The sequence below is a fragment of the Peromyscus maniculatus genome, chromosome 10, assembly GCF_049852395.1.
Source record: "Peromyscus maniculatus bairdii isolate BWxNUB_F1_BW_parent chromosome 10, HU_Pman_BW_mat_3.1, whole genome shotgun sequence".
Taxonomy (NCBI): domain Eukaryota; kingdom Metazoa; phylum Chordata; class Mammalia; order Rodentia; family Cricetidae; genus Peromyscus; species Peromyscus maniculatus.
In genome coordinates, this window is record NC_134861.1 from 2,912,854 (window position 1) to 2,938,732 (window position 25,879).

Here is a 25,879-nt window from a genome sequence, read left to right on the forward strand (position 1 = left end):
GAACACCACCAACACATCCCTCACCACAGTCCCCAGTTACTCGGACCCAGCGGCTCCTGATCCAGATGTCAAGCCCAGAAGTAGGTCCTAGACTTAGCTCCTGTCTGCAACCATCATGCTGCTCTCCACTGGGCATCTCCTCCACAGTGTCGGCCCCCGCAGGAGGCAGGACCTCCCTGGGTGGGTTCCCATGCCTGCTCTATCAGCCAACCACCCACCGGCTTGCATGAACCCAGGGAAGCCCTGAGAAGTCCTGACGGCACTCTACTCCTCTCTACTTGACAGGACCCATCACGGTTTCCCCCGATCCTCCACAGCCCACTCCAGCCCTCCTCTCACCTCCTGTCTCCTTGCCCTATGTTCAGGGGCAAGCAGCTATCGCATCTAAATGCCACTGGCTAGCTCACACAATCCCCACACCTCTCAAAACTCTACCAGTGGATTGAAAGCTAGCCTCCTCATCCTCATTAAAGATTCCCCATATCTCCATGCAGTCTCCACCGGAAGAGTACATCTGTGTTCTGTAGGCTCCCTGAGAGCAGGCATCCAGGGGATTCCTTTCTGTTTCCAGCACTTGGCACAGAGACAGGAAGTAAGGAGGCAGTGACAGTGTCTACTGAGTTAAATACTCAGGTCCACAGCCCCAAACTACTCCAAAGACTGCCCAAGGGTCCTCCATAACAGATTTCTTGTATACGCTGTCCTTCTCCTTCCTTGGTGTCCTTCCCCTCCCACCTGCCCAGCGACCTCTGATGCCCCCAGAAATGATGACTCCAGCAACGATAGATGTCTTGGACTGCACTGCGAGCCACCGTCAGGAGGACATGAGGCTGGGCCACGCAGCACAGTTTTATTAAAATACACAAACAAGTTCCGCCAAGGGGCGCCAGTCAATGGGTACATAGACAGTTACAACGGTAGAAAAATCAGTCTGTAAAGCGGAAGAGTTGGATGAAGTGGCTACAAAACAGGGAAAATGGGCTGAAAACTCGGGTTTTTCATTGCAAGTCTCTTTGCATAAAAATTTTTACTTTCTGAATTAAATACATTGAGCTGCACAATCAAAATATATTTACAGTCATTTCAAATGGGCTACCAACATAGTTAATTAAAAAAAAACTTTCTCTTTTCTTTGCCTGTGTCTTTCCAAGATTATTTTAAATATGACTTTAGTTTTTTTAAAAAATACAATAAGGAAATAATTACATTCATAACGTGAGAACATTTTACAACTTAGAGCCACGAGCAATTCATTTGGAATACCTAGAATGTAAAAACTAGTGTTGAGACAAAGTAAACCTTTGTTATAAAATCAATTAAAAACATTATCATATTAGAAACACCTTTGGTCCCTAAGAATTGTGAATTGAAGACCCCAATTTGAAAGGATGATCCAGTAGGGTGTGTGGGAAGCCGAGGTTTCCAAAGCCAGTATTGTCCCCAGCTACTGGCCAAGGGTCTCCCTCAAAACTAAGGGGTGGGCTTCCCGTGCCGGTGACGTGGCCACACCTGCTTCAACCTCTTCCTGGGGCTGAGCTGTGCAGACAGCACAGGAGTTTCATTGTTATTTTCAGTTCATTTCACAGTAGAAGCCTGGCCTCTGGTGTGGTTAGGAGTAAGTCAGTGGGGACAGGACCCAGACATTCAATTACTTTAAAAATATAGCATGGATTTGAAATGTTTCTGGTTTAAAATTACTTTAGAAAAAGGAAGAGGAGGAGAAAGACAATAGTCAATCATTTTGATGTTGCCACACCCATATAATGGACCGTGGGGGTGTCCTGTCTGCTGGTGAGGGTGGCTGTGAATGGAGGACTCACTTGCTTGGCTCAGGTATTCCCAGAGCACAGGGTGGATGTCAGCCGCAGGGCAGCCTTGTCCCTTGTGTTTGGGACACTCCTGCTGCTGTCTGCATGTGAATTCTAACCGGGGCACTGCAGTCCCCAGACAGTGGAAGCCTTCCTTGGTGGCCTGGGACATTGCTTTTCAAAGTGGATTTTCTAAAAGTGCCAGTTCTCCAGTCCACCAGCGTGGGCTTTGTGAAAAACAGGTGAGTGGACAGCTGAGGTGGACCACTGGGTGAGGCAGTACCCGGGACCAAGGCATGCACAGGGAAGAGCCAAGACACTGACATGTGAGGCAGGGGAGCAGCAGGGACTCTGGGTGATTCTGTGTGCAGTGGGTCCATCCCAGCTCGCACACAGGTCCTCCTGGCACCTGGGATAACCTGACTGACCCGTGCTCACCCTTGAAAAAACACTGGTACATGAGACTATGTGACGGATAGGGTTCACACCCGTGCTCCATCCAGGGACCACAGGAAGCCCACAGGCCAGCATGAGATTTGCATGCAAAGGGTTAGTTAGTGAACGGACAGAAAAGTGGAGGGGACTGTGAAACCTGATGACATCTTGCCAGTTTGTGACAAAAGTAGACCCCAAGAAACACTGTGGCCTCAGACAAAGAGAGCCCCCCAAAGGTGGGGAACCTCCCCTGGTCCAGCGACCCAATACCTCAGAGAAAGGGGCTGGCTCAGCCCTCTGCCCACCTGGTCCCACACAAAGCAAACCTGTGCCATTGATGGCTGGGGTCATGCCTGTGGCTTTGGGAGAATCACAGAATGGGAACACTGTGAGAATCCTGACAGGATGTCTCATGGGTGTCCAATATGTACATACATAAATTAAAACTATATTTATTGAACATTTACAAATAAATAACTTATTTTGAAGCAAATGCTTTAAACTAGCTTTCTGACCAAATCTAAGAACATGAAGGGGAACACAGGACAGCAGAACCCTGTGTCAAGATCCTTGCCTTCCCTGGGACCTACTTTATATGGCTCTGTGGAACTTACAGGATCCATCAGGGCTGAGGGAATTATAAGCCTAGGTTTCTTAGCACAAGATGTGAATACCAGGAGCCTGGAGCCTACTGTGTCTTCATCAGGACAAACTCATCTGAGGCTTATTTGCTAAACATGATGCTCCACTAATATCCCTGCTTCATTACAGCCGTCCCTCTATGCTGGCCAGAACTGGTTGTTAAGTTGGGCATGTTCTCCTTGTTTTGGTAACAATCAAAGCCTGGCACAGCTTTCCTGGCAAAGCAGGCTGCCGTCAGAGTGGCCAAAAGCGCTACTCTGAGATCCACAGGCAGCAGATGTCTATGGCAGGTCAAACTCTCTTTCCTTTTAGAGCACCAATGTCACACGAAATGGTCACAGCTTCCTGTAATGACCCAAGGGGCTCCCCCAGTTGCTGCTCTGTGGACAGGCTGCATCCCTCCTCCTGGTCCTCTACACAGCTTCCCGGCAGAAGTTAGCACACACAGGTGCTGGTGTGAAGAATCCTCACTGCCCTGTGGAGGAAGGCACTAGAGTGAAGCACCATGAGAGAGCTGGCAAGCGGTTCTACGCTGGTCTAGTCTGAGGAGGACCTCCAGCTGAGCAGCTTCAGGCGTCTGGCATGATGTCCCTGTCCACTGGTGAGCACCTTGCTGCTCTTTGGTGACTCCAACAGCTGCTGCGGGGCTGAAGCACAGAGCACTGACCCTAACCATGAAGGCTGCCCAGAGAACAGGCCCAAAAGGCAGAGAGCCCGGAAAACTCTCCTCCTGTGTGTGCTAAGGACGTTCTGGGCTATGGTGGGAAGGCTTGCCTCCAGGATAGCACCAGCAGGTTCTCAGTCTAGGGAACAAGCCCATTGCCTGTGTATAACTTGCCCTGAACTAGTCTGCAGAGATGGTAACTCCTCCTCACTGCCTGCAGCACCCCATGATGGAAAGGTCTGGACAGTGCCTTGGAAGCCCAAAAAAGCCAGTTTGACTCTCAGACCCCCAGGATAGAGGATAGCCCCACCCATGATCTATAGGCTGCACATATTGACCATCTGAACTATCCAAGAAACCGTGCACAGAGGCAGGCAGGGGAGGCCCCCACAATCAGAACCCTGGCATGGGAGTGCACCTCTGATCCACAGCTTCAACTATAAACTGGAGGGAGGTGCTCTGGAAAGATTCATCTCTGTTCCAAGATGGTCCAGGCTTGACTATAGGTTCTCGAACCTGCTCTGTTTCCAAAGAAAGCTCTGGCCTCGATGATTAGATCCACAGGTAGATGGTGACCATATGTCTCCTGGGCTGAGGAGCTCCTGCCCAGCAGCAGGGGAGGCTGGGGTCTCAGGTCAGGGGGAAGGACAACTGCTAGCCAAGGATCAAAAGCTCTGTGCTGCCTCTCAAAATACATCAGAAAATGGGAAACAGGGTCTCTGAAAAGTCCCTAACATCTATTCATAGCATGATAAAGGGGGGTGTTTTCTTTAAAAGAGAACAAACAAACACTAGTAAGAAGAATGACAACTTTTCCATCCTGGTGACAAAATGTCTACCCCAAAACCAAATCAAACCTTAAAAATCGCTTCACAGCACTATTCCTCATGGCTTCACCTCCAGTGACAGGGGGGCAGGCTGGGGGCGGGGGCGGGGCTGGGGGCGGGGGCAGGGGTGGGGGAGTGCTGCAGAGACACAAGGAGTTCATGCTGCCACAGAGCAGGACTCTCTGGCAAACGGTGTGTGTGCGCAGCTCTGGCTGCACATGGGGAAGGCTTGGGCCACTCCATCTCACAAGGGCACATGGTCCATGGGCTGCAAGCTGGGGTTGAGGTGTCCTCAGAACCTGTCCTCAGATGACTGCCCCATCTGCCAGAGGGTGCTTCAGAACAACTTGTTGACCCCTTTTGTTTCTGTGTTTTTTTTTTTTTAAAGTAAATTTGGACACCAAAGTCTTAAAGTAAACTTTTCTAAAGGGCACCGTCATACAGTAGAGAGCGTGCACGCAAGCTGGCCAAGGGTCAGCGTCAGACTCAGTCCAGACTTCTGAAGTCATGCTCAGGCCACTTTGGGAGGCGCACATGTCACACTTGAGGCTGGTGGCAGGACGCAGTCTCTGTCTGGGTGCGGCTGGCCTCCCTCTAGGTCCCATTCTTCAGCTCCCACTCCTGGAGAAGAAACGCGTGTGAATGCAGGCCGTTTGATCCCGGCTACCACAGACTTCCGTAAGCCACCATGGCCCTACCCTGCGGGAGGGCTCAGCCACAGACAACAGAACGCAGGCTTCCCCTGAACAAAGGAATTATCAAGTGCATCCACTTCTGTGGGGCCCGTCAGGGATAAACACAATCCAAATACCCGACAGGGGCAAAAAGGTCAATGTGGCCTCCAGACATGGGACACTCATCAGGCTGAACAAGGAAGAGAGTGCTGACCCCTGGAACATCATGATCTCCGGGATATCATGTAAGTAAGGGCCACATACAACCACATAGTTAGCCCAAGGCAGTCAAGTTCAAGTATGGTGGGTACAGGGGCAAGGGAAGAAGGTGGTGTTGGTGTGTCAGGGACAGTCTAGGAAGCTGAGGTTCTGGAGGCAGACGCTAACGAGGCACACACTTGGAAATGTTCACTAGGTCAGGTTGGCTCTGCTTATTTTACAAGAACGTGAACGTTGGAAAGTGTGGATGGACGGGTGGATGGATGGATGGATGGATGGATGGATGGATGGGTGGGTGGAGGGGACACTCCCAGGGGTGGCGGCAGGCCCTGAATGCTGCTCTCAGACATGGTCCTCTCAGCACCTATTCTCAGCCACCATGGTAGTATCTGGGGAGGCTGAGATGGGGAATGTGGCCAGGCATGCTCCTTTTCAGAGTCAAGCCACCAAGCAAGCCTGTGGTGGCCCATGGCCCCTCCGTCACCTTTGTGTGTTTGTTTCTGCCAACAACTCCATTAGGGTTCTTATTTCTGCCAGTGTGGTGCCATCAGCCACTAATTACACTTGAACTTTTGATTCTAAAAATGTCAAGAGGCATTCCAATCTAGTCAGTATGTCCCCAACCCCACCTCATGTCCAGGGGGGCCCCTCTGACACTAGGGCCATCCTGCTCAAGGCCACTCTTGAGGCTGTGTCAGGCCAGCTGCAGTGACAAGAGCCTTGGCACCTCCTGTCTGTGTGCTGGCTCCAGCTGGGCCAGAAGCAGCTACCCCCCTCCTGTGCTGCAGGGGAACTGTCTGGAGGTGGCTGTGTCTCACACTGGCAGTCACAGGCTTCCTTTTACCTTCGCGGCATGGCTTCTCCCCCCTCTTCTCTGATGGCAAAGAAACTGGGAGGGGGATCACACAGCTTCATTCTAACACGGCTCAGGCAAAATGGTCCTCTGCAAAGCAGAAGCTGGCTATAGACTAAGGCCTCATGGAGGCTCAGGGAAGCCACTGGAATGTCAGCTCAGTAACCTTCTTCGCCAACTAGCCATGGAGCCTTCTAGAAAGCATGCTTTCTGGGGAAGCACACACACTGAGAGGCTGGGCAAGCACACTGCCTATCACCATCCCAGGATACCCGAAGAACATAGCGTAGTCCTTGCCCTCCATGCACTCTGTCCTGCTGAAAGCAATGTGCTTCCAGCTCCTGAGAAAGGGGCTTGGACTGCTGAGTGAGACATAGTGCCAGCACTATGAGGACTTGAGACAGTGCAGGATGCATGCTCAGCCTCCTCCATCTCAGAACAGAGGGGCACCATCTAGACTCAGGTCCCATGCCCAGGGCAGCTCAGTTCAACCTACAGCTGCTTCTGTCACTATGGATGAGAAGTGCTGGCTTTGGTTATCTGGAAATTATGCTTTGAGAATCCCTAGGACTGAATCATGGCAAAGGTTGTTGGTGGCTCCTCTCCATGACTGCAGGAGAGGAGGGACCCTGGGCTGATGGCCAGGGTGTTGGGGACAGCCTGGAGAGAAAAATGCCTTTCTGGCTTTTTTTTTTTCTTTCTTCTTTGGAGAATCACAGCATGGATGTGGATCACAGCTAGGAAGAATGTTGTGGTCACTCAGTCACTCAGCCTAATCTGTGCTGCCCAAAGGAGGGCAAGCCCAAGGGAATGCAGTCTGTCCACTTGAGAGGTGACCTGACGGAGTTTCCGGTTTGGTGGTTGTCTTTGAACCCCAGTCCCTAAGGGCATGTGTGGGAGCTGGAAGAGGCTGAGTGCCAAGTGCAGTGGGGTTCACTTTGCGCGCGAGTACCCGGCTCTGCCAGGAGACTCACCTTGGCCTTCTGCAGCACGTGCCCACGGCAAGGTGAGCTGCCCGAGGATGGCTGGCTCTTCTTCAGGACGGCTGCACTGTTCACGGGCAGGGGCCCCTCAGCATCACTTGTATCACAGCTGGAGATGGGAGAATTTTCCAGAGTCCGATGTCGAAACACAGGAGACTGTTAAGGAGAGGAGAGCGCTGCGTGAGGGGTGGTTCTCGGCCACTGGCATTTCTCAGGGAAAAACAGTCTGGTTAAGAAGAAATTGATTTGGAAATGGGCAAAACTAGGGAGGACCACCACAGCCAGTGCCTGAGCACCTTTAGACAGTGCATCTAAGAAAGAAAAGCTGCGGCCCAGAGGCGGGACTCGGGGCCCCGCTCCTACCCTCATCGCCTCTCGCCTGTTCGTCCATAGGGTGCTTCCTAGGTTTGCAAATGTCTCCTGGAGCTGCCTGCTTCTGAAAGGCTCAGGCCTGGTAGTAGAAGCTGCCAGTACCAGACGGCACTAGCTTGGTGACCAGGGACAATGAGTGGCCCCCAAGTGGCACTGAGGGTCTGTGACCACTCTCCCTTTGCACATGATGGAGAGAAATTTCTGGAAAGCTTAAAATGAAACAACTTATCTCTTCAGCTGCCTTGGGCCTGACTTTGGCTTGCTGGCTCTTCTACATAGGATCGCAAACCGTCCTTTGGGAAAGCACGGCACTGTGGAGACCACGTTATCATCAATAACACAGAGCACCGAACCACACTTGGGATGTGCAGGATGTCAGCCCAGAACTCCTGGGAGGGCTCCTGACTAGGGCACTCCCGGCTCAATGTTTTGATAGCATGGATCTTCCCTTGGACATCAGAGGCAGCATTGGCTCTGGGTGGGTGTTGGTTGCTGGTGCAAGAGGGTGTCTCTGGGGGTGGCCAGGCAGTAAGCTGTCTGCGACAGAAGCACCTCCCCAACAAGCTGCTCTGCTGAGGAAGCGGCCTGTTACAGTTACACAGAGTGCTGCCACCAATGCCAGGAGGTGATGACAGCCACAGTGCAGAGACAGGACCCTCAGGAACGCAGCAGGCCGTAGAGCATGGCCACACAGGCCTGAGCCTCTGAAGGCCATGCTTACTCCTGGCCAGGGGACAGTTGGGGACAACAGCAAGTCCCAGCAGCTGAGTCAGGTGAGGATGAGGAGCCATGACTGAAGGTTAGGGCTCAGACATGACAGGTTGATGTCCTCATGCCAGATTTGGGGGCACAGACTGTTACTGTCACAGAAGCTTCTAGAGACCTGGTAGCACTGTCAGGGAGTGCTCCGGGGGGTGAGTTTCTGCCTAACAAGCTGGCATCGAGTCAGATCTGACCATGCAGAGGAGAGACATGGATTCAGTACTGCCTTTAAATACTCTGTGAACATAAGAGAGGCCATTGTTTCCACACACCAGGGCACAGTAGAAACATTAGTCTGATATCACTCACGGCAGTGAGCGAGCTGCCTGAGAGTCCACGGGGCACTTCCCTGGGTTGTGCTTTCAGGACACTTACCTGTGGACTCGATGTCCCCGACCTGGGCTCGATGGCCAGTCCTAGGGTGACGCCACCGGCCAAGGCCTTCTTCAGGCTCTCCTTGACCTCCGTCAGCTCCAGCTCGAGGCTGACCCGCTCCGCCTCCCTCTGCTTACACTCTTCCTCCAGCCTCTTCAGTTTGTCCTCCAGGGCCGCCTGGGGCTTCCTGCCTAAAATCCCAGGGACACATGGTCATCTCACAGACCGGCTGACAGAGCTGAGTTCTGCCAGGTCTCGCCCACAAGCCTGAGGGGCCTCACGACACTCACTGAAAAGGCACGGTGTCCAACGGGGCCCCTGACTGGGAGCTCTCAGATTCTACCAGTTTCATGTGGGCTATTGTATAAGCTGCTGTGGTTTAAAAAACAACAGCAGCAACAACAACAGCAGCAACAACATGGTCCATGTCTCTGTAGGACTTGGCATGCGTTTCTCTAGAGCTTGTCAGTTAACTTACTTATTTGAAATTTGGCGCGATGACCAACACGGGCAGGAAATGTACAGAGATGGGCAGAGAAGGAAACCGAGTCAGTGAGGTGGCCAAACCACAGGACACAGGGAGCCTGGCCTCTGAGGGACCATGCTGTAACCCTTTAGCATCTGTCCCGTGCCTTGACACAGGCAGGTAGAGCAGCTGGTCAATCCACGCTCCCTCCATGTCACAGACTCGGCTTCCCATCTCTCCCAGGCCCCCTGATACTGACACCCTGCCCAACCCGCTCCCACAGACTATCCTAACGGGCCCACCTGCACCCCCCTTCCTGCTCGCTGCTCCCAAAATCACTTCCCGTAATTCAGACAGAGTTCAGTTCTGGTTAACTATGATGGGCATATACACCATTGAAGCCTCCTGGAAGCCAGCGCCCTTCCCCCCCCCCCCCCCCCCGGCCTTCCCTATCCACTGCACATCTCCCCTTCTCAGCTGACAGAAGCTAAAAATCGAAAAAGTCAGCTGTGCCCCTGAGGGTGATAGCCAGGATCAGGGGGAGATGTCAGTTCCCATCCCAGATTGGGAGGTCTGGCAGGAGGAAGGCACAGCCTGGGCCTGGGTACCACTCATCTCCAGACACGGCTGCCCTGACAGCTGTTCCTTGCTCACTGTCCCTCTTTCAGGATCATTAACACAGTCTTTTCCCCTGGTCCCCAAACCCGGGTGCAGCCTTGCTCTCCCCAGGCCTTCCTAAGAATAGAGAGCTGCTTCTTCCCAGGCAGAGCCCTGAGAAAACCTCTCAGCCCTGGGGGCTGCCTTCCTTCACAGAAGCCCCACAGAGTTACCTCAGACAAGGAACAAACCCTGCCAACCTTCTTGGCTCTTAGCAGCTGAGGTTGAAGTTGCTGGGGTCAGGTCACAGCCCTTGCCTATGGTGGCACTCACGCCTCAACCAACCCTGTGCTGCCCTGGGCTCCCCACAAGGCCAGCACCCCAGGAGCCACGCCACCTTGCAGCTCACAGGTCTGGAGGTGAGTTGAATGACTCTAGAACTCCAGGGGACACAGGTACCCGGGCTATCAGAGCCAAGCCCCCACACCTGCATTCACTTCGATGGCGGCCCTCAGGTCCTTCCTCTCCTTCCGGAGCTGCGCCAGCCTGTTCCGCAGGGCCTCTTTCCTCTTCAGCAGCTCCTCCTCTTTGGACTGTAACAGCTTGGCGTCTGCTTCCACCCGGTTCTTGCCGTACTTGTACTGGTCAGCATCTGCATAAGGAGCACCGAGAGTCAGCACGACCAGAGAGGTCAGGCTGCTAAGGCCTGCGGCTCAGCGGCTCTTCAGTATACCGCAGAGCTGCTCCGGGCTGGTCCTGCGGGGAAAGGGAGGCTTGGGGCCTACCTGCCTCACATCCTCTGACACTACGATCTGCACGTTTACAAATGGAAAGGAATACTGGGGGATCCCTTCAGGGCTCCTCCCCTCAGCTTTCAGATGATTGCCACTAAGGGTCAGAGTGAAGATTCTGCACCCCGGGCAGGCAGTGACCTGGACAGTTTGAACCGTCCAACCGATAGATACAATCTAGAGTCATCTGGGGAGAGCATCTTAATGAGGTATTGTCTGGATCAGCTTGATCTAAAGCCGTGTCTGTGAGGGAGTATCTTGGTTATTAACTGAGGTGGGAAGACACACCCTCAGGGTGGGTGGCACATGAGCTGGGCCCTAGGATGTGTAAGAGCAGAGAAAGCTGGCTAGGTACTAGCTATCAAAGCAGGTGGCCATGTATCTATTCTCTCCGTGTTTGACTGTGGATGTGAAGTGACTGGCCGCTCTAAGTCCCTGCCTGCCTTTCCCGCAGTAACGCACTGTAACCTACAACCTGTAACCTGTGAGCCAAATGAACTCTGTCTTCCCTAAACTGCTTTTGTTGGGGTATTTGTTCATTGTCTTTTTTTTTTTTTTCTCTGTGTAGCTTTGCGCCTTTCCTGGAACTCACTTGGTAGCCCAGGCTGGCCTCGAACTCACAGAGATCCACCTGGCTCTGCCTCCCGAGTGCTGGGATTAAAGGCGTGCGCCACCACCGCCCGGCTTGTTGGGGTATTTGTTACAGCAGAAAAAAGGAAGCTAGAGCAGTGTATCTGTTACCATCAACAACAACCTCCATTGGGGCTGGAGGGATGGCTCAGTGGTTAAGAACACCGGCTGCTCTTCTAGAGAACCAGAATTCGAGTCTCAGCACCCACATGGCAGCTCACAATTATCTGTCACTCCAGTTCCAGGGGGTCCAACACCCTCTTCTGCCCTCCTTGGTCGCCAGGCACACACAGGGTGCACAGATATACACATAGGCAAACACACGCAGAAAGTAAAATAGGACAACAACCACGAACCTTCTGGAGTTTATGTAGTCCTCTCTATGTGCAAAGCCTCTCCTCACCCCCACTTCTGTTCTTACAAGAACACCTCACCCTGGCTGGAGGGAAGACATCTCCTTGGCCTGAGATTCTGGTCTAGAAGAAGCAGATAGGGAGAGCTTCTCCACTGAATGAAAAGTCAGAAAGGCAGTGTGTGGTGCTTGGAGACCTACTATGTAGAGGACAATCTTGGAACCCTGTGACCTAGAACAAACCTGTGCCCCAGTTTCTCCTCCTGTGAAATGGGGATAAGAGCAGCTCATTCATAGGCAGCTGTAAGAATTCAATTAATATTTACAAAGCACTTAAAGTAACTCTCCAAATGAGCCCTCTATAAATAGCTGTTACATTTAATGAATGAATGAACAATGAATAAGTGAATAAGTAAAAACTTCGGGGTGGGGGTGGGGGTGGGACCCAGCATCCTGGCTGCCCGTATATCAGTTCACAGTGTTGAATCCAGGTCCCACAGTCTCTTCAGTCTGGCCTGCAGTTTAAGGCTACAGTGTGTTGTTATGGGGAAGTCACAGCAGGAACTTAAAGCAGCCAGCTGGGAATTTAGGAAAAACCTCTCTGGAAAAGATGCCGAGGGGCTGGAGAGCCTAACGTGACTGGCCAGACCCCGCTGTGAGGCTTCCGTCCTGTATCACTTCCAGCTCCAAGGGTGCCCCACCTGCCCCTCTGTCATGTCAGTCTGTTTCGAAGTAGAAGCCATGGGAGGACAAGGGCTGTTGTGTGAGTCTTTGAAAGTAGATGCATGTCCCTAACACAGATAACTGTGTGCTAAGATGCCTGGGATGGAGTAGACACTCACAGGTAGCCCCCATGACAACCAGAGATGACTGGCTCATCAGAGGCTTGCTCATGCAGTACCTGCCCACCATCACTTCTTCCATAATGTGCCATATTCATGAAGATTTGTGAATTTTCTATGTCCATTCAGCATTACCCCCCTCACCAAAAAGATCCCCATAGACTGACATTGCCAGATCTTCAGCCCAAGGCTAACCACCCCGTCTTGTGAAGCCAAAGCACTTCCAGAAAATTCCATGTCAAACCGTACAAACTCCACTGTCTACACCAATATGCCCCCCAACAAACCTACAGATGACAGCTTATAAATTTCCCCCCCATTGGGTCCCCACGCAATAAACTCTATACAACTGTAATGCAATTGGCTGAACTCTGCAAAAGCACAGGATGCAATTATTTTTCTCTTTTGTTTCCATTAGATGTCACCAAAGTTAATAAAACATTCCCTACAGAAGGTCCCACCAGATACTGGGATAAATCATCCATAAAATAAAGCGAGCAGAGGGCTGCAGAGAAATGCCTGGCTGAAGGAGCCCACGTGGGATTCAGATCTTGCTTAACAAGGCATTTTAGGCCGACTCATCCCTCTGGCTCCGGCACCTCCCTGAATGAACAGCACTAAGAACAAGGGTGTAAACACACCCAAGGCATCAGGGAATGAAATTACAGAGAGAGGGCCAAGGGAAGTCAGTGACAATCAGGAGGCAGCCTGACAGGCCCCTGACCTGCCTATTTGAAATGCAGGTTTGAAAGCAGAGGCATAGACAAACTCCTGTCAAGAATGCACAGGGTTCCCTGGGGCTGAAGCAGTCAAGTGTTGCTGAAGTCCCAAGGCTCATCCATGCTTTGACTATGGAAAAAGACAGCCTTTCTGCAGCCTTGTGCACGCTGACTCTAAAACAGAAGCCAGCATGTGCAGGTCTGAGGCCTCTCCCCTCCTGCACCAGGTAGGTGTGGAGGACCCCAGGCGAAGGTAGCTAGCTTATCTACACTGTCACAGAGGCGGGTCTACCAACTGCATGGCTGCAGACTGGAATGCTCAGGTAGAAATCCCAAGTGACGGTGGCTTGTCATGATGTGGCATGGACACTTCCCTGCTCAGCTCCGCTGATGGAGGAGCTCCAGGACCAGCAGGGCCCCTTGCAGCCCCTTGGCCTGCTTTTAGAGCTGGCATGATCTTCTCACTACATCCTCAGCCACAAGTGGAATGTCCTGAAGGAATACATCCCACCGGCCGACTGGCTGGCTGAAGGGCGGATCACCCAAAGCATGAGGGCAGGGCAAACACAAACTCAAGAAGCTAGCACACCCAAATTTAGCTGCAGATGAAGGAGAGCTGCTCAATCCCGGGCGGGCGGGCTATGTCTCCCTCTGTTTGGTCTGCACAGTTGGCTCTCAAGTCCGAAGGCCTGGCCCGTGTTCTAGCTCAGTGGCTGGCCTGCTGTGAGACCTCTGGCTGTCGTGTTCTACCCGGGTGCTTCCCTCACTTGCATAATGGGGTGCGTGGCACCTACCCTGACAGCACAGCTATCGGAGGTCAGCAGGGCTGGAAGGTGCTGGCTGCTGACTGTGACAGGAGCCTTCGAGGAGGAAGGCAGCGAGGCCTCCTGTGCCCTTGAGCACTCAGGGGCTGTGCTTTCAGTGCCCAACAGTACCACTGTCACCATATCAACCACAGTGGTCGGCCGCTTGCACATCTGACAGATGAGGGGCTGCACTCAGGTGATGTGACTTGTCAATGGTATCCCAGGGACACAAACTGGAGTCTCCTGGACCAAAGCCCCAGCGCCTCATGGTTGAATGCCATACCAAGTAACCAAGCAATAGTCCCAGAGGCTGAGTTAGAGATCCTAGGCAGTGGTGTGTGTCGGGGAAGAAGGATGCACATTGCCCCCGCTCCCAACATACCCCAAGCCCAGCAGCATCTCCTGCAGGAGTGGCTCAGCCAGCCTCAAGCTGACAAACGGTACCAAAGCAGAAAGCACAGAGCCAGAGGGGAAACTCACTTGATGCTGTCCGTTTCACGCCACCTGCAGAGTCCACCTTTTTCTGCTGGCTGCTTGGAGCCTTCCCCTTTCCAGGAAGCCCATTAGATGCCACTGGAGGTTTTTTGCTCTTCAACTGTTGAAACACACAGAGAAAATTAAAACTAATCAAACAACAGCACCCTTTGGCCTGAAGTTATGTCTTTTAGTCTTTGAATGTTAAGCACAGCCTATCAGCACGGGCAAAGGGTAAAGGGCAAAGGAAACAAACCCAGGTTCCAGCTGATGGGCTTCTGTGATGTCCCTATGACAGCTGGGAGCTTCCGGCACTGAAGCCTGGACACCCAGGACTACCAGGAAGTCTGCAATGGGAAGGATGCTATGTTTCTGCCGGGACCTCAAGTGCTGATAAGAAAGTGGCTCTGAGTGACCATGCATGGGTATGCAGCAGCAACCTCCGAGAGCCTGGGAACCTGTGTTTCTAGAGCTAAGTCATTTTCCCATTACTGGGCTGCTTCTAGGAGACGGGCCTGGCTCTGTAGGGAGGTTCTTGCCCTTAACTGAGTGATACAAAAATGGGATACATAACCTCATTTCAGACCACTGATGGGTCTGAGGAAGGATGCAAGAGACATACATATACAGAAATAGCGTAAACATATACAAAGCCTTAAAAAGGCTTAAAAAAAATTCAACAGTCTCCTGCTCACTCTGCAAGCCACAGCTCCTTATCTGTCCGGTGACACTGTATGCCAGGCAGTGAGCTCGATATAGAGGGAACTTGACACCTAGGCCCTGTCATTCTCCCCCCTAACTCCCACTGCCTGCCTCTCCTTCCGTTCGAGGCAGTGTGGGGCTGCATACAGATCTAGCTGCAGTTCTGGCTTGTCATTTAGGGAACCCTGAGCCAGCCCTTCAAAACTTCCTGAACCTCTGTTTGCTCACTTAAAAAATGTAAAGACACTGGCACCTCCCACAGGACTCCTAATGGCACTGCACAGCCATGCACAAGATGGCATCCAGGAGCTCTCTGAGTGTGCGGCCTCACTACCAACAGGCTCCTAAAAGAATGGCCACACAAGGACGGGACAAGCAGAGGCACTAGAATTCAGCCTGGGACTGTTTCCTGTTTGAAACAGAAACTAGGCTGAGGAACAGTGGTAGTGCCACACCGTGCAGTGTGTGATGCCGCCTAGGGAGGGACAGTCCAAATGCACAGGTGGCACATTTACTAGGCTGACCAAAAGACAACGATGAGACCAGCGAATGGATAGAGACACATGGGCCAGGTCTGGTGGGGATCCTCATGACACTAGTCGAGGCCAGAGGTGCTCACACTGGTCACTCAGCGGTCCACACCCCTCAGACTTCCAGAGTCAGACTCTCCAGGGATGGCATCTGAATAATTGTGCCTGACACATTATAGAATTGTGCAAGCCTTGTGTGTCGGTTCTGACAACGCAATGTCTGGAGGTGGCACAGTGAGTCACCACTACCTGGAAGCCTGGACCTTGCCTGGTGTCTGTTATTTTCTCAAAACTACCCAAAGAATGGAACGGAATGTGGAAAGTCTGGCCTCTTGCTTTTTCTCCGAGTGTTCTTAAATGAGGCACCAGGACTCCAGGCAGAACATACAAAATGCTTAGGCTAAAAATTCATGAAGGCGGTTAGTGTCTGCTCTGAAATGTTGATGCATGTCACAGAGAGTGGGCGAACAAGAGTTCAGCCACAAGCCTATTTGTCACCCAGAATCAGAGCCCTCCTGTCACACAGGTACAGGGCACATGTCATATTCTCCCAGAAAACACACTGGCTCTCAGAATAGTGCTGACCACATTTACAGACAGGAACTAACCACTCCCTGGGGGCAACCCTTGCTCACTTATACACAGGTAGAATATACTAGAGAAACCTGCCATTCCAGAATCTTCTGGAAAGTTGCATGGCCTCTCTTCATAATCTTTGACATAATTCTGAAAGCGCACTGGGAAATTCTCCAGGAGTCGGGTTGGGGGGAGCCAGACAAGCTGGGAGCTGGTCATAAATGTCTCTCCAGTCCCTCAGTGGCTAACTGTGAATTAGGCTATGGTCGAAGACTGTGACCCTTTGGTATGTGAGAGGTGAGTACACACACGGCCATTGCAGGTCCATTGGTGATGTCAGGGAGTTTGGGAACGCAATCTGTACCTGGGAGTGCGGCCCGAGAGATGCCCTCCCCACAGAAGAGGTGTTAGTGACAGGTGGGGAGCAGGGTGGGCTGCAGGAGGTGGGGGATTTGTAGTGGTTAGAGGACAGCCTGTCAGCGGGTGTCCGAGACGCCCTCCGGTCAGCAGGAGAGGAGCGAGCAAAGATTGTCGGCGATGGCAAGTTATCGTAGAGGCCCGCGTTATCATAAAGCACCTCTTCCGCCAGGCCTCTGCTCCCACAGCCAGGAAAGCCGCCATCCATGTCCCACTGCAACACATACAGCCTGTTCGTTAGTGGCCAGACGAGGAGAGAGAAGGTCAGCATAGCGAGATGTTAGCAGCCCCCAAAGCTCTCATGACACATATGGCAGGCACAAACTCCCACAGCTCTGGGCGGCTTCATAAGGGTCCCTTTGCCTTTGGAGTATTGAGAAAGGTTTCTCTGTCCTTAAACCATTCCAGAGTCATTAGATTATGACCGTTTTGTTCTGTCTTTCAAAATGAAGAATGCTGATGCACAGGAAGTGAGGTCGGGGGAGTTGGGCACAGCCTGGAGCTCTCTGCTACACAGGAAGGCATGTGAGATCACGGTCAAGGGCCATGGCACCTGCTGTGCCCCGGACACACTGGCTTACACATCACAGAGTCCACTTAGCAAACAGGGGAAACTGAGGCAAAGGCAGCTCACACAACTGGGGAAAGGCTGAGCTGGGCCGAGTCACGGCCACACACTGTGCTGTCGTGGAACCGCAGACTCTGATGGAGGAACATGACTGCCATCAAGAACACCCTGAATTCATCCATGCTGCCTTGTGGCCAACAAATCCACCATCAAGGTCGCCATAATCTAAGTGCTACACTTAAGCATCTGGAAAGATTGCCACGGCAAAAAAGTCTGCTGAAGACAGAAGTCACGTAATCACATAATGCAGGATGCCTCAGACTTCGATGGAACAATGGCATTATGCTAGCAGAGGACCTGAACAAAGAGTTAACAGTTCAAAGCCACTTCTCAGGACACAGGGACTCCGGAGCACTGGCAGGAGAGCATAAAGAAACCCCACACTCTTAACCACTGCCAGATCCCTTTAGACTTTAAAGGTCTTTGTAAATTGCCCTGCATTATAAAAGGAAATATTAATTCATATATTCTGCCCATTTCAGCCTGTTTTTTTATGTTCTCCATGCAGCGCTCCTTCCTGCCAGACTATAATTACAGCCCTTTGTTATAAAAATAGGAAAGGCCTAAAATCCCAGGGTGGGGGTATCTTCTTCTGCAGCCACATCAGTGTCTATTTTTGTGATGCTGGGGACAAGCGAACAACCTAAAACAACATAGAAAAGCCAGGATCGAGCATTTCAGTGACAGCCACACAGATACACAATGGCCTATACTTGACTCTCATTTTCCTAAAATAGCAAGGATCAAGTCATGTGGAACACTCAGTAAACAGTGACGAAATCCCACAGAAGTTTCTAGAATAAGAATGAGTATGTGCCCTTCCTTCTCAAGGAATCAAAGGGAGTGCAGAATGAACCGAACTTTTATAGGGGAAATAATACTGACACTCTGAGCATTTGGTCATAAAGTATAGACTTTATGGAACTCGGAAATGAAGCCTCCAAAATGCAGTCATGTGGTACATGTTCCTGTACACAGGAACCAGGCTGAGGAAGCCTGAGCAGGGAAGCCACGAGGAAACAAAAGGGCAGAACACACACACACACGGGGCATGATGTCTCAGCTCCTAAAGCCCAGCACATGGGTGTAGGGAGGATTCCTTAGCACAGAGCTGTTTATTTCCAAACACACATGAAGCCATGGGTGAACCTGGGGAGAGGCACTGAGGGTACCTGAGCCAGCTGGTGTCTGGACCGCCCAGGTGACTGGGTCCCTGTCTGGAGGGCCTACAGAAGGCTGCTGAGCCACAGGGAAGGGAGGGCAGCTCACCCCTGAGGGGAGCCTAGATTTTGGAGTACAGGGCCCATGCAGTGATGCTGGGGCTGCACGGATACAGAGGCCACAGAAGCCAGGCCTCACCTTGACAATAGCAAGAATGGGGATGAGGGGACCACAATGACACACAGGCCGGGCTGAGAGCCCTGCACACAGCGCTCACCGGGCATAGCCCCTAGAGTCAGCACAGATCTGTTCGCAGGGCTACAGGGCAAAAGATAGAGGGCACCAGGTCTCCCAGGGTTGTCAGAATACTGGGGAAGGAAGGAAGGAAGATGGGAACAGAAAGGATGCAAGTCTAACGTTGAGAAACTCTTAAGACACACTGGCTCCTCTCAGCACAAGGCTTCCCACACCTGCTCTGCCACACCTGCTCACCACATAGGCAGGCACAGGCCTGACCACCAAAGGTACACAGTACACAGCCATCAGCCAAACAACAGAGACCCAGCAGGGCTCTGCTAATGACCCAGAAACATTGGACAAAACAGAAAAAAATAAAAACTACGGATAGACGGACACACAATGACACTGCCACAAAGTATCCTCACATGTGAATGCTCCACACCAGCCATGCCAGGAACCATCCAAGTGTGCAACAAGGCAGCCACTCCAGGGTACTGTCTCTGTCTGATGGCCGGATGGTGGCTGCAGCTGTACTGGGCATAACTAGTCGGGAACTTACACTGTGTTGTGTCTCACTGACACAAGTTGTAAAACCGAATATTCTTTCGGCTCCATTTACTTATTCTAATTTAATCCACTATCTTCTAGCCAGTGTCTCGGGTGTGCGTGATGATGGTAACAGGAGAGGACGAGCTGTCTACTAGGGATCACATGGCCGCTGTTCGTGTCAGAGACCAGGGTTTGGGGGAGAAGTGGTACAATTCCCAGTCTCAACTCACTAGGATGGAAAACTAGGCACTGCAGGACAGAACCAGCTAGCAATTTGTCTTCCAACAAAACTGACCATTGGCTCTGGAAGGACACTCACCGAGCCGTTGACACAGGGGACATCATCGTAGTGTAGTGCTGTCCCGCTGGGGTGGGCGTAGCCGTTGGAGATGCTCCCCAGGTATGGGCTCGTGGACACTGCCCGCCTGTTCATAAAGCTGAGAGAGAGAAAACATGGACACGCCAGTTAATCAGCAGGGCCTCTGTGAACCTTGATGTACCAAAGGCTATGTCAGGCTCAGAGGCAGAACCCTTAGGACCCTTAGAAAGATGTTCATGTCATCTCCAGGGACTGGAGCCAGTCCTCACCCAGAGCGAAGACAGGCCCCAGCACAGACTATGGATACCATGTATGCAGATGTATAGCAGCACCTACAAGTGGAGAGGGCCAGACAGGCCCCACTATTTTCACGTGGCCAGAGAAAACATACATCCCGGGAGGGCACAGCAGCTCTTTCTGATGGGCTGGTCCCCTCACAGCAATGAGCCAGTATCAACCTGTCTGCAGAGTCTGGCCACTCCCAAAGGCAGGGGATGTGGCCTCCACCATTCCCTGGCCTTCTATGGGATGTGTGAGGCTGTCCATCAAATGCTCACTGAGCTCTGGCAGCCACACAGCACACCTCCAGCTGGCCCCTGATCTTCTGAAAGGCCTGAGAACAGCCATGCGCAGGCTTCAGAAGCCTGTGCTGCTGCTATACGTATGACGTACATGCTTGGGTCTCGGTTCCTATACTTGGCCAAAGCCCCTAAATCTTGGGATTTCCTAATGATGATGGGAGACAGGCTGCCTTTGTCCATCATAATGAGCTGCTCACTATGCCTGGAAAGTCTGAAGGGTTTAGGGATGGGGGTGCTATATGATCAGCCAGAGACTTTCAGCTCTGAGAGGGTGGAAGAGCTTCTGGATTGGAGGCACCAGGAAGGCAGTTCATCCAGGAAGAAGCTGTACCCAGGGAAGGTGTTCACTCTGGGAGAGCACTGTATCCAGGGAAAGTGCTACACCCAGGGATGTCACCATCCCTAGAGAAGGCATGTACCCAAGGAAGCTTCCAGATCCAGGGATAGCACTGTACCCAGGGAAGAGGTGGCAGCTCCTGTATCCCATAACTGACCCTCTGCCCCTCCTCCCCAAGAGTTAGTTCCATGCTGGTGGATTCCTAACACACACCTAGCAAACAAACCACTTCCTGGGGTCTAAGAAGTGTCTGTGGGGGTTGTGAAAACCTCAAATTAACACCGGCTCTTTAATGAGCATGGATGACAAACTGGATTTGTGAATGACATCTAAAATGGACAGAGTCCTGGGGCCAGAGCTTTTGCTCTTCAGGGCCTGACACTGTGTCCTGGTGGACAGTGTTAAAATTGTCCTACAGTGGCCCCTGCTGGAGTCCACAGAGAACTGGGGTATCTCCCAGTGTGAGAAGAGCCCATACCTGGTGGCCAGAGGTGGAGACAAGAGTCTGCACATGTAGAGAAAGGACAATTTGTCTCTCCTTCCCATCCATGCTCCCCAGAGAGCCAGAGCACACGAACCCTCTGCCTACCACTACCCAGAGGCTTCAAAAGTCACCAAGAAAAATCAGAGCAACACTGTCCAGAGCGGGCCGCATTAACCAGACTGCAGCTCCAACCCCGGCTCCTCCGGCTTCCTGCTTCCCAGCCTGCATGTGTCAGGACTGCTCAGGGCCTCTTCAGCATCTTCCACGTCTCCACTGCCCCCCTCCCACCCAGGAGGCAGCTCTTAGGAGTCTCCCGCATGCACCAGAGGAGACTCCCTCTGCAATGCTGACTTTCCTCCTTTTGTATCCTGACCTAGCCTATTCTGTACCTGCTCCTCATCTGCCTCTCCCCACCAGAACACAAGCATCTCCAGAGCACAATGGAGGAGCGGTGGGCCGGACTCTCGGGGAGCTGGGCTTGTTTTAGGAGAACGGTGAAAACCCAGGAAGAAAGAACCAAGGGCAGCATTTTCTCCTAAATGGGGAAACTAAAATCACATAAAGTTAACTGACAAAGCATCTCTCCCCAAACGTCATTTCTCTGAGGAAAGTAGCTTGGGGCAATACAGCCAGCCACCTGTGTGGCTCTGCACACCCTAATGGCTGCGTCTCTCACAGTGCACTGCTGCCACCTGCTGGAAGAAGCTAGCAAGCACGGCTCCTCGGGCAGATGCAATGACAGACTTTTTAGTTTATGAACAAAGATATAATTATCCTATACTTAATCTTCGTCAAATCGAGTGGAGGAAAGTTAAAGTCATGGGAAGGAGAAAGTGCAATAAGGGAAGAGTCATTAAGCCACTTGGGAGATCCTGCATGTTTCACATACATGTTTAAGGCATTGACTAAAAGACTCAGTGGAGGACGGCAGGACAGCTAGTGTGCCTGCACCTGCTGGTGGTGAGCACACCACTGCCGAACACTCAGCGCTGCCTGTGTGTTCATATAGCTCTTCCCTCCACACAGCAGGGACCTCATATTTGCTTTGTGGCGTCAGATTCTGGCACCATGCCCAGTACTCAATACTTATGCACAGATATCAGGAAGGATCGAGAACAGTCAACAAAGTACAGTGGGTACACTTCTGCTCCCTTCAACTGGGATGCCCAAAGGATTCAAAAAGCATATACACACATGTCCTCATTGGCAGAGGCCTTCTCCATTGGCCAAAACATCCTAAAATTTACAGAGCGGGCCAGGGCCAGTACAGAGAACTCATGCAGAGCCAAGAGTCAGCAGGGGGCCTACGTTCCCCTCTAGTGGTCTTTCTACAATGACTTTCAGTCAAGTGTGTAAGTGGAAAAGATGCCAAATCTAAAACATAAGGACATCCTAGGGAATGCTGTATGTAAATGCAGAGACTGGCAGGGGCCTGAAGATGGTGGCCAGAAGGTGGCTCTCCCCACACTGTCCCTCTTCAGTCGGGCAGAAGCATCAGTACCACCACCACGTTCTGCTGGGCCTGCGATGGGCGACACTTGTGAGATGTCCAGGGGAAGTGCCAGGGCACTGTCCTGTCACCTGACTCACGGTCTTTGGTCAGCCTCATGCCATGTCCCAGTGTCCAGCACCATCCACACTCTGATGTGCCACTCTCCAGGGAGAGTCCTGCAGGGTTTTTGTCTCTGCTTCCTGTTCCTTTTCAGAACATTATTACCTTCTTTCCTTCAGTCAGACACAATTGCTGATAATTCTCATAATCGTTTGGCAAAGAATCACCACATGGCTGCCAAGTTATAAAAAGCGAAAAATTAACTTAATCCCAGACTACCTATCGCCTTGGCAAGCTGCCACATTTTGAAGGCTGTTTCCTTGTTCAGTCTCCTCTCTGTTAAGTTTTATGGGAATGTTTGGCTAGAAAACTAAAACATGAAAATTAACTTTATTGCTAGCTAACATCCCTAAAAAGATTTTAATGAGGTAAAAAAAAAAAAAGATTCCTAGGCTAAGTTTATGGCATACGCCTTTTTAATGAAGAGTGTTTGAAACAGCAATCTGCAGTCCTTTCTCCAAGCTGTGGCCACCCCACATTTGGTTCAGATTAAAATTCTGCTCAGTTATAAAGGAAAAGCTGAGCTGTGTCCAGAGGGGAATTCAGGGTTTCTCCTGAACATGGTGATCTGTTTGCTGGTTAGAGTCCATGTTAAGTGAGTTTTATTTGGGGGATTTTAGTAACTTCCACGTAAGTACAGATAACAACTGTTGATCTATCAAGCTGTGGAGACCTCACAGTATGAGGTGCCCCGCTGGAGTTCCAGCCTTGACTTCAGGGATGGGCTGTGGTGTGGAACTATAAGGTGAAATAAGCCCTTTCCTCCTCAAGCTGTGTTTGGTCACCGTATTTTATCAGAAGAACCCTAAGATATTTCTATACCCTGTTTTAAAAACTGCCTTATTTGTTTTCTTGATGTTCAGATTTTTTTAGATCTATGCATCATCTGGATACTAACCTTTTGTCAGGTGTTTAAGTGGTAAAGTTTTCCCCCGGTTCTGTAGGCTGCCACATTGCCGGAATGATTGAACCTTTGCTGTACAAAATCTTTTTCATTTAAAATAGCCACATAGGAGTTGGGTAGTTTGTAAGGGATGGCGGGGGAGTGCCCCAAGAAAGGGGAGATAGGATATAGAGTTATAAAGGAGAACTAGAACAGGAGGATTAAGTGGGAAGGGGGAGGGGAGGGCAGAGCTAAAAGAGGGAACATGGGAGGGACGACTAACAGTGAAGGCCTTTTGAAAAGCCATTTGGAAACCCCCTACACTAGAAGCTTCCTAAAATACATACAAAGAATCTAAATGGAGATACCATACAGGGGGAGTAAAACCCCCAGTTGCAGGAATGGGTTACATCTTATTGAGTCATTGGCCAAAGGGGTCCCATAGTCACCCCAATGTTGCAGGCTATTGCCAGTGCTACTGGTTATTTCCACAACCTGATGGTAATGTCCTATTGCTGAAGATACCACTTACTCATTCCATCAAACCTGGAAAAATAGAGTTAATGCCCTAAGAGAAGTTTTACCGCTACTGAGTAGTGTCCATAGTGCTGGGAGGTACTATACACACTACAGGAGGAGAAAAAAATCATTAATATAACCCAGCTACAAACCCCATTGACCTACAACAGCAATCTGTCTGCATACTGGTGTGATAGTGGCACAAATGTTATGGTAGTAACCAACCATTTTTTTAATTGACATTAAGGCCCCGCTCTATGACATGGAACTCATACCTACCACTGCTAAAGTGACCAAGAACCTGGGAGTAAATAGATTCTAAGGGAAAACCTACAACAATTATTCTGCTAAAGGAATATAGCAGTAAAATGACTCCTAATGAAATACTGCTATAGCTAAAGACCAGAACATTGCCCAACCCTCATCAGAGAGTCTGCTTCTTACAGTAGATGGTAATTAAAGCAGGATCATCAACTGGACAATGTGTAGAAAGTGAGAGACTTTGGAGCACTCAGTTATAAATGGAATGTTTTCACCAAACTTCCCTCAAAGTCCAAAGAGGAAGAGGAGAAAGAAAAATTGTAAGAGCCAGAGGTGGTGGATGACTCCAAGGAAACTGTCTTCCAGACACAACAGAACTGATCCATGTATGAACTCACAGAGACTATGGCAGCACACACAAGATCTGCACAGGTTTAAACCAGACAAAACCCCAGCATGGAGGAAAAGTAGACACAAGGTTCCACCATGAACCAAAAGCTATTTGTACTGGGTATGGTGGAGCACATCTTTAATTTCAACACTCAGGAGGCAGAGGCAGGTGGAGTTCGAGATCAGCTTGGTCTACAGAGTGAGTTCCAGGGCAGCCAGAGCTTTGTAGAGAGACCCTATCTCAACACTCACCCCCCAACCCCAAAATAAGCTATTTGCAGTTGATACCCACTAGGAAAGGGAAAATCCATGTTCTTCAATGGAGTGTCAGCAGGCATGTCAACCACATTCTAGGCCTGGCCCTACGCCTAGGAATAGTTGCCAACACAAAAAGGACCCTGGGTGGTTTTGTGTGTGTGCTTTTTTGGTTATGGTTTGGTAGTTTTTGTCTTTTGGGCTTTGTTTTGTTTTCTTTGTTTTTTTGTCTTTGTTTTGAGACAGAGAGAATACAAAGTTGAGTGGATGGGAAGATCTTGGAGGAGTTATGGAAGAAGAAAGAATACAATCAAAATATATCGCATAAAAATATTTTAAAGTACTTTATAAATGTTAAAAAAAAAAAAAGAGGTCAGATACAAGGATTGACCTATGTGTCTGAGTGCATTTGGACACGTCACAACTGGCCCAGGATGCTTTGTTCAGATTTCCTAGTGTTTCGGGACTCGTGACTGGTTTCAGGTCTTCTATGAAGAGTTCCTGCCCACTACCTACTGAATTTAAGCCCTTCCTACTGTCTTTCAAGGTAAAAACAAGGAATTTAGAAATGGCAGCCAGGCAACCCATGGGCAACTCGCTGCCTGGAAGTTCTCTGGAAGAGCTGTGCGGCTCTTCACCCCTGGGCCATGTGGGGCTCACTGTGGCACTCAGAACACCAGAGCAACTGAAGTCCTCCTAGTCCAAGGTCACCCCAAATACATCCAGCATTCCCTACTGTCCCTGTGTATGAGGGGGATGCATGCCAGGGGCACAGCACTGTGGAGGACCCTGTTCATCATCACAGCCTGGACAACAATGCACATGTCAAAACGTCGAGAAAGGAGAACACATCTCAGGTAGCATGGAAAACACTTGGACCTCATGGGACAGCTGATGATGCTGAATGCCCAGTGCTGCTGAATTCCCCATGATGCTGACTGCCAGCATGGGAACTGCTGCTACAAACCCCCCATTATTATTGTGTTCAGGAAGCATCCTGGCTCAAAAGTGTGCTTTTGCACAAAGTAGCATTATTTGTCACAACTTAAATTTAGAAAGTGCTGCACTGACAGATTTAAGATCTTGGGCTTTGCTGGATCGTGGGGGCACATGGCTTTAATCCTAGCACTTGGGAACCAGAGGC

General features: G+C 50.9%; 1 protein-coding gene across 9 annotated transcripts in view; it reads right to left on the minus strand.

The window, feature by feature from the left end:
• Positions 1-787: 787 nt before the first annotated feature.
• Positions 788-25,879, minus strand: part of Afap1 (actin filament associated protein 1) — a 122,443-nt gene continuing 97,351 nt past the window's right edge. For 3 of the 9 annotated variants that reach the window (XM_076545714.1, XM_076545715.1, XM_042285892.2), the window contains 7 exons: positions 19,414-19,531; positions 16,677-16,730; positions 14,298-14,412; positions 10,165-10,329; positions 8,615-8,805; positions 7,097-7,261; positions 788-4,997 (listed from right to left, as the gene is read on the minus strand). In XM_076545714.1, the coding sequence (XP_076401829.1) occupies positions 4,971-4,997; positions 7,097-7,261; positions 8,615-8,805; positions 10,165-10,329; positions 14,298-14,412; positions 16,677-16,730; positions 19,414-19,531 (835 nt within the window). In that variant the 3' untranslated portion in view covers positions 788-4,970. Of the gene's footprint in view, positions 4,998-7,096; positions 7,262-8,614; positions 8,806-10,164; positions 10,330-14,297; positions 14,413-16,463; positions 16,731-19,413; positions 19,532-25,879 lie in introns of all 9 variants that reach the window. The other 6 variants (XM_016004032.3, XM_076545713.1, XM_042285889.2 and 3 more) reach the window with 2 other exon arrangements.